At 37.6% G+C, this 8928-nt stretch overlaps 1 protein-coding gene across 1 annotated transcript in view; it reads left to right on the forward strand.

Annotated features, from left to right (window-relative positions):
* Nucleotides 1–6697, forward strand: part of MCHR2 (melanin concentrating hormone receptor 2) — a 28118-nt gene extending 21421 nt beyond the window's left edge. The window contains 5 exon segments of the mRNA XM_072035106.1: nucleotides 2308–2496; nucleotides 3906–3911; nucleotides 4605–4652; nucleotides 4654–4722; nucleotides 5703–6697. Of these exon segments, the coding sequence (XP_071891207.1) occupies nucleotides 2308–2496; nucleotides 3906–3911; nucleotides 4605–4652; nucleotides 4654–4722; nucleotides 5703–6024 (634 nt within the window). The 3' untranslated portion in view covers nucleotides 6025–6697.
* Nucleotides 6698–8928: the final 2231 nt, after the last annotated feature.

The raw sequence follows: 8928 nt of genomic DNA on the forward strand, positions 1-8928 counted from the left end.
AAGATAAGTAGTTCACTGATTGATAGAGTCATTTGCTGTGTTACTACCTATTTGTTTCAGAACACACCAAAAATATTAGATTCTGAAAAAAAAATAAAAGTCTTCAGCAAGAAAGTTGTACCTTCCTAATCTTCTTAAAGAGCTGAGAAAGAGTGCTGTGTGATTCCATGTGCAGACAATAACACTTTAGAACAAATGTGCCTCCTTACGCAGTGCCTGAAACCACCTTAACATTGCGATTACACTAGCTTTGACTGTTTTGTTTGTCAGACAGTCAATTTATTCTGCTCTACAAGCACTAAAAATCAATGAAAAACCACCTGTAATATTTTTCATATTCATGCTTGCATCTTGTAGGAAATTTAAATACTCTGCCATGCAGGATAAAATTTGGTAGAGAAACTGAATTGCCAATCATAAGAAAATAATTTCCAAGTATTGTTTAGATTCTTGATCATTTGCCTTTCTTATAACAGCTAGTAAATCACTCATTTTCAGTTACTTTCAGAAAAAATCAATTTCAAAAGAGTTCTGTGACTATGATTCAGAGCTTTCAGTCTTTTTAAAAGAAACTGAGCTTATCTACCTCCCACGTTTCATTACCACTATGTAAAACTCCTCTGGCCTTATGCATGTAAAAATGCATGTGTGATGTAGTTGAAAAGGAGATAATGAAATTTTTGATTCATTTTGTAGAGGCTCATCAAAAAATATTTTCTACCAAAAAGAATGCCCCAAATCTTCCTCTCCCCTTTTTTGTGTAAAACTTTGACATCCAGTAGTTTTCTTTCATTTAGCTGCATTGCTTGTTATTAACTGAAGAATTATGAATCAATAATGGGATGAAATAAGTTTTCTTCATAAATTGTGTCTCCCCCATTTCTCTTTGATGCTTTTGTTCCTTGCCCACCCACCAACTCCTCTTGGAAGAGATCGGGTTCTTCTGCCTGCACTTTCCCTGTTGCAGGGAGTGAGCTGGTGGATATGGGGCTGAGATGTCAGCCTCCAGTCTCCCACAGTCTGAGTGGTGGTAGGTAGAGATGCCATTAGGAGTACACCTCTCATCACATATCAGGTGGGACCATAACTGATCTTATTGCTGGCAGCAATGTGACAAGAATCAGCTCTTTGCTAGGGTCTCCTCCGTGAGACCCAGCTGATGAGAGCCATGTCCATTGGAGTTCAACTATGCAGCACCGAAATGAGGTCAGTTTGTGCTGGGTTCTGGGAGTCTCCTGTGATTATATCACCTCAAAGAGACTTCAGAACAATTCTGTACTTCTTCCCTTCTTGTTGCTTTGTGGAGTTCCATGAGCTTGAGAGCTACAAAGCAGTACCAAGACTCAGAGCAATGGACATTTTCAGCCTCTGTTGCGTACTCTCTGCACCCAGTACCTTCTGGATACAGCTAGACCCAGCATCCCAGATTCTGTGTTTGCAAAAGACAGAAAGAGAAAGGGGAAAAAAAAAAAAACATTGTTATGTTTCTTTACTTCTGCTGAATTTATTCTAAAGTGGTCTGACACTATTGTTTCCCAAAAAAGTTGTTAATCTGTACATCAGTCATGTTAGTCATAATACATCCCTCCCCTTAAGTCTCCTTTCTTTATTTTGGCTTTTGAATTGTTGCATTTAGTAATCTGCTTTCAGCTCAAAAATTGCTCACTATATCCACTTTGATCTGACATATTAAAGTTCACCCTAACATTTTACAAAATGTGAAGGTCGTGAAACAGAAGCTGAATTTGTTTTGTATCATAAGCTGTCACTATCTGAAGGTTACTTTTAAGGTACAGAAGTTTTCCAGTTGGACCTTCAGTTAGGTGGCAACTATTTAAAAAGGTAGAAAATATTTAAATTACTACTGTAACAGACTTGAGCAATCCAATAGCTCAAATATATCAGAAGGTAGTATAATTGTATTTGAAAATGTCTTGCATATATTAAATTATCTCCATTCCTTTTCAGAACTAACTTTGTCTTGGATTTTGTCTCTGTTTGCTTCTTGTATGAGTTTTTACATTATCTCCTACATTCTGATCTATTTTAATTTATTAAAAACTCTCATCATACTAATTAAAGAATGTTGTGATCAAGAGCATAATCAGTTATAACAACACTTGTAGAATGTTAAGTGAACTGCTTGAATAAATGCTATTCTAGAATGTAGTACTCAAAAACTTAAAAAAAATGCAGCTTCCTTCCCTTGTAATAGTTATTCTCTGAATTTATGTTTTGAGGTCCACAATATTAACCTAAATATTTTACTGTTTTTCTATTATATTGCTCTGTTACTTGATTTTACAGATACCTCACCCTTGTCCAGCCATTCCACCTAACCCACCTGCGAACAAGATCAAAGACATTTTGAATCAACTTTTGTTTATGGGTAGCATCACTTATTCTGGTGTTCCCCCTATGGGTCTACTCAAAAGCAATAAAGTTCAAAGATGGTTTAGAGAGTTGTGCTTTTGATCTGACCTGATGATGTTTTCTGTTAAGCCTTTTAAGCTTCTGGGACCATATCTTGCTGTTGCTGTTGCTCAACAGTTGCTGTTGAGTATACCACCCATTTTGTCTTTGATATCCCTGAGAGGTGGGTGGATGAATGGATGAATAGATGGACGGACAGACAGAAGGACAGATGGAATAGAATTAAAGGCCAAAGCTGATCCCAGTGTCATATTATTACAACTCAGATTTTATTGGTAGTATAGAGGCATCCCCATGCAATGGGGGCAAGACATGGTCAGCAAGACAGCTCCACATAGCAAAAGTAATTGTGCAGGATCTCTCCTTATCCTTTCTTCCAGTGTCTGGGTAACTGTTGTTCACAAATGGGATCTCTTTGCCCTTCCTTACTTGTCAGACTTTCATTTTTGAAAGATAAATCATGGAAGAATTTAAACATTCCTCAAATTGCATACAAAACTTTCCAGTGTCTCATGGCCAAGCAGAATCATGTTTTTTGTTGAATTCAAAACAGCTTGTTGAATGAAAACTAGCAAGGGACATAAAGGACAATTTTAGAAGCCTTTTTGGAACAGAAAGGAAACTTGGGGAGATACTGGGTATTTTTATATTAGCATGTTCATTTGGACCAGGAATGTATTTTTGGGGTGAGTCTCCCAATTGTATCTAATTACCATACTTGCGGTCACACTATTCATCAGTCTCAAAGCACATGATCTTTATTCTTTCCAGGTGAAATCAAACTGAAAAGAGAGATCCAGAAATTTGATGAATGGTACCAACGGTACACATTGAATGGTACCAATGGTACACAACAGTACCAACCACTGTTGTGTACTCAGTCCTCAATCCACAGGATCCAATTAGTGAAAATCCAAAGTTTAACTCCCCGACATGAGTATAATTTGCTAGGTCCTCAGCACCAAAAACTGCACTCCATAGATTTGCACTACTCAGTTGTACTACTAGCCAGTGTAGACAAATCCCGGGGGGGGGGGGAGTAAAAAAGTGTTCAAGCCTCTTTTGCTCCAGCTCTTTCTTTCTTCTCCCCCTCCCCCAGCCCTGGATTTTTAATGGAATGAATTCTAACTTTGGAACACCAGAAAAAGAGGGAGGAAATATGTAGCAGTACAGCAGTACAGAAGGTAAAATATTTTACTGTCAGGAAAGCTTGATGCAATTCACTGCTGAAGATTTAAGGTATTAGTTAAAACACTGAAATATGAGCGATTATTTTCAAGAACTTGTGAAGGACATGAGACCCCCGATGGCCTGAAGAAATCAGATAAAATCAAAGGAAAACAGGGATGAAAGAATTTGGGGAATTCAGCCTACTCCATCCTCTCTCAGATGGCATGACCAATTGTCAGAGGTTTGTTTAATTCTGCTTCAGAAGTTTTAACACAGAAAAGTATAAAGATGAGTTAAAAGAGTCTCTGGTGGATAGATTAAAAAACATTGAACTTAAATTCAATATCCAGAAAGTTTAACAAGTTATTAAGCTGTCAATCTGTAAGGTGACAAAAAAAAAAAAAAAAAAAAAAAAAAAAAAAAAAGACAAAAAGACTATGTGCACTTGTCAGGACCATATTAAAACAAAAAGATATAATTTCCTTCTTTAATGGAAATCCTCCAGTTTATAAAGTAGAAATATAATCAAAATATCTTAAATTTTAATAAAATGACTGGAAAAAAAATAGGAAAGATGCTGTAGATTGATGCAAGAATGGTTGAAAACAATTAGTGCTACATCACCACTGGTTTACTATCAGGCTAGCAAAATACCAGGGGACTAAGAAGGTTGTGTCTTGCATGGAAGTTTGCAATAATTTTCATTACACGTGCTGAAAAAAACGCACACACATGCAGAATTTGGAAAGGTAAGGTGTATAATTTGTGGTTGCCTTGTTGTAGTTAACAGTATTTCTTGAACTGCTGGGAATAGATTTTATTCCTAAATGTACTTACAGTTCTGAATAACTGCTACTACCTAAAAACAGGTTCCACGTATCTCTAATAAAGAATCACAAAACAGAGATCACTTTATGAAAAACGTAATTTTATTTCTTTACATTTATGAAATTTTCTTCATGTAATCACATTGTTCTTTCTCTTTTCATTTTCTTTTACAGGTATACACTTCATCTTACTATAACAACTTTCTTTTTTCCTTTGCCACTTTATTTGCTACATTCTAATTTTATGTTACACATGGGATATGTATCAGCAGAACAAGAAAGCAGAAAGTTGAAGTGCTATTCATTGTTCTTCCTATTTCAGATTCTCTGCACAGGCTGTAAAGGTTTTGTAGGTTTCTAGCCTGTAACGGGCTAAAAGGAATAGCCCTAAAATGGCATGTGGGCACCGCACCATGCGACTTTCCATGCGACTTGATGTTGCATTATGTTCCCTATAAGGGATGAGATTCAGCTGAAGAAGCAAGATAACCCAGCTTGAAGGAAACTGATTAAAATTAGAAAATAAAATTATGGCAGAAGTCCTCAGTTTATCTGTGGAGAGCACAAAGGCATGGCTCAACCCTATACTTCTGGCTGCAGGAGGACATCTGCCCAACAAGGTCTCAAGACATGCTGAGAAGAAATGTCTTCCAAGTCTGGTAGCAGCCACCATACCCTGTGACCCCCAACCACATTTCACAAGGAGGCACAGGATGCCTGAGGAAGCCTAGGTAACACAACAAAATTGACAGATGAAACAAAGCTGAAATACAGTTTCCAGGCTCCTCGTCAGCAAATTTTGTTTCTAGGACTAAGTGTTTTGGATCTCAGCTTTACCAATTTCCCATGAAAAAGGTAATTCATTTACATTTTAGTGTGGTTTTTAATCCCTCAGGCAGGGGTATTGTTTGCTTCTCTTGTCCATCTCCTTAAGCTCCTAATAGTCAAGTTTTGAAAAATGTTGCAAAACTGTACAGCTTTCATGTTGAAAAAAAGCAAACATTTTAAATGAAGTAATTGTCAGTGTTTCATCAATTATACATAAACAATTCTGCTGTATTTGTGTGGCATAGCATCAAATTCAGCCTTGACAGAAAAAATAATGAGCACAAACAAACAAACAACAACAACAAAAGTCTTTGAGAACTGATCTTTGCTTGCACTGCAGGTGATTTTGGTCTCAAATAACTGCCATTCATCAGTATGTTCAATCCATGACATCATTTTCTCACTTTGAATTTCCATGCTTAGGATCCTTTTATTTTGCAGTTACAACATCAATATCCCCAGACAAAGAGTCATGAAGCTCATTAAGACAGTGCTCGCTCTGGTTATTATGTTTGTGGTAAGTGCTGCCCCATTCCGTGTGATCCAGCTTGTGAATCTCCAGGTTTCTCACCCAACTCTAACCTTCTACATGAGCTACTACATCTCCATCTGCCTCAGCTATGTCAGCAGCAACATCAATCCATTTCTCTACATCCTGATCAGTGGGAACTTCCAGAAGTGTCTCTGGAGGTGCATAAACATGGAAGGAAGGATGGCAGAACAAGATGTCAAACACATTGAAAATATACAGAAGTCAAGTTTTTGAAAAAATGTATTATCTATGTGCCAATTTTATTGGTCACTATAGCTAGGCCTGATTTCACTTCCTTCATCAAAGTGTAACTCAGAAGTGGCTTTGTCACTGGAATTGTACCAGTGTAAAGTTGGTGTGATAAGATGATCTGCTCCACTATTTGAAAGGTTATTGTTCCTAGAGGAAGGATTCTCTGCAAAAATATTCTTCATTATTGTGCCATTGCCTTTCTATGGTCATCTGTACGTAGACAAGCCAAATGTACAGAGACAGAAGTAGATGTTAAGAAAAAATATAGTCCTCTGGTAGTAAAAAAAAAAAAAAAAGCTGCAAACATTGAGGACATTGTGTGTGAAGTCATGGAAACTGTTAATGACCACAAGAGACTTAGTTACTGATGACTCAGAAAGGGGTAACTTTCAATTTTTATCTGTAGATATACAGCTGTCTCATCTGGCACTCATTCCCGCAGCTATTGAAGGCAGGAGAGAGACATAAAAGGCCTTTTCAGAGGAAAACTACTTTTGAATTAACCTTTGTACATGTCCTTGCAAATAAAGAAGTGAATTCACAATATGCGTCATTGGAAATTATTAAACCTAAGTGTTTGTTTTTTTTTTTAAATGTACATTTCAGGGATAAGCCTTCATTTTTCTTTTCTCAAAATCCCTGCATCCAAGACGGCCCTGTGAAGGCTCTCTAGTCCTTGAAGAGCTCAATACTGGTTTCACTACATTGAGTACTGGGAGGAACTTGGTGCATGCCCAGGATGCATTCTTACTTGTCTGAGGAAGGGAAGAAGTCCTGCACGTTGCCAGTACTTAAACCACAAGATTTCCAGCACCAGGATGTAATCAAACAATATTATTAGAACATTGACAGCTAATAAAGAAAAACAGGAAAAAAATGTTAAAAAATCTAATGATATTGACAGAATTTCACATTTGGTGTTCACCATACTATGGGCTCATATTTGTCATATTCTCTCTTCAGACCACTTGCTTTTATCTCAGGAGTTTCACTAGGACCAAACATTTCACTAGGACCATTTATGATTGCAGTCTTGTTATTTTGAGGCTTGGTGAATCTGGAACACTTAAAATGCACCTCCTCATACTTGCAGTTAGTCCCCATCTTCTCATCCTATCCCAATTGGCCTATTATGCACATATTTACAGCACTTTGGAGGTTGCATTCTGTGATCCTATTCTGTGCTCTTCGAACACACTGTGGAACACATGACATAGGAAAGATGACAACTTCTTCACCAGGGGAGGGCTGGGCTGCCTTGTGACTCCCATTGAGCTGCAGATGCCCAGACTGTGGATGAGATAAGGCCCTGCTTTCTCCTGCCATCACATCTTCAGAAGAGGCCACTTCTGTACATAAACCACCTTTCTTCCAGGAGCTCTGATGGAAAAACCTCTTTGGCTGCACTGTGGAGGGGTCAAGGCACCTGAAGACACATTCAGACTACAGTGAGCAGCAGTTGGACAGTAAATCATTAAGCATGATAGAGAGATAAGTAGATAGACAGATAGATGGATAGATGGATGGAGAGAGAGAGAGAGAGAGAGAGAAAGAGAGAGAAAGGATGTCTTCTAACATGGACCTTACTATCATGGTCACTAAATTCTCCATTGCTTAAAGGAAGGCAGTGAAGGTTTTTTCACATGGAAAAACTGCTGAATTAATTTAGTTTAACTCAAGTGAGAACAGAAAAATTCATTGACTTATTAGTGCTGTATAATAATTGGTAATCTATGAATTATATTAAGGACTAACATCAGATCTAACACTATACTAGGCTCTTAGAAATGTTAGCATAAACATGTATAAATTTCTAAACACCCATCTATATCTTATTCCACAAAATGCTAGCCTTTGTAAGTCCCTGCTTACTGTTTAATCTGGTCATCCTTCTCTTCATTATTAACAATTATGAATCGTTATGGACAAGACAGTTTTGAGCATCCTTTTCACACACACTGTCTGCACTCACAATACTGTATTACCAGCCATTATTATCCTGGCTAGAGGAAGGACCTGTCAGGCACCTTCTCAAAGTAACAAGAGCGCATATGCTTATTCTCCAATTGTACTGCTTCAGTCAAACATCTATCACACAAATTTCATGTCTAGGGAAGTCAGTTTACTGAGGATACTTGAGTTATTTTTGGATTTCTTTTTCAAAAAAAAAAAAAAAAAACTCTGAAAAAGAGGAAGAAAACTCCAGATATAGACAACAGTTATGCTCAGTTGGTAACACTTTATTACCAGGATGATGAACAATCAAAAGGCACTGGTGGGTCAGTTTTAGGGACAACAGACATGTGAAAAGCAGACTCCAGACTTTACAATCTTTGCTGGGGACATATGCTCTGTGACTTTTCCACAGCAGTTCTGTTTTCATGCAAGGGTTTGGTTCCAGATGGCAGTGGCAGATTGCTTGTCTCCATCTGCCTCCCAAACATTACAGGGTTTGGTGGTGCTAAGCTGGAAGCACTCCTCCAGTCAAAGCACATCTGAGCCCCGCAGTATGTGGCATCACTCCCAGTGCCTCGCCAAACTTCAGTTTAGAAGTTGCTGTCATTCTAATGCATTTTGGTTTTGAGAAGCCGGCTGGTTACCATCGTACTTTCCTATTTCAAAGGATGCAATTGGAATTAATCACCAAGACCTGAAGGATGCACACCAGAGAACATTCCTGATACCGAAAGAAGCTTTAGTTTTGTCCTTATGCAGATTTATTTTTTTACTGTTGAGCCTTTATCGTGTTGCTAACAATGACCCACACCTACTCTGATGCCAAATTATATAATATATAATAATAGAATATATATATATATATATTTTTCTGTTTGAAAAGATGTGAGAGAATAAAAATATCTTGTAATTGGTACCCTACAAACTGAA

The sequence above is a fragment of the Anas platyrhynchos genome, chromosome 3 (assembly GCF_047663525.1).
Source record: "Anas platyrhynchos isolate ZD024472 breed Pekin duck chromosome 3, IASCAAS_PekinDuck_T2T, whole genome shotgun sequence".
Lineage (NCBI taxonomy): Eukaryota > Metazoa > Chordata > Aves > Anseriformes > Anatidae > Anas > Anas platyrhynchos.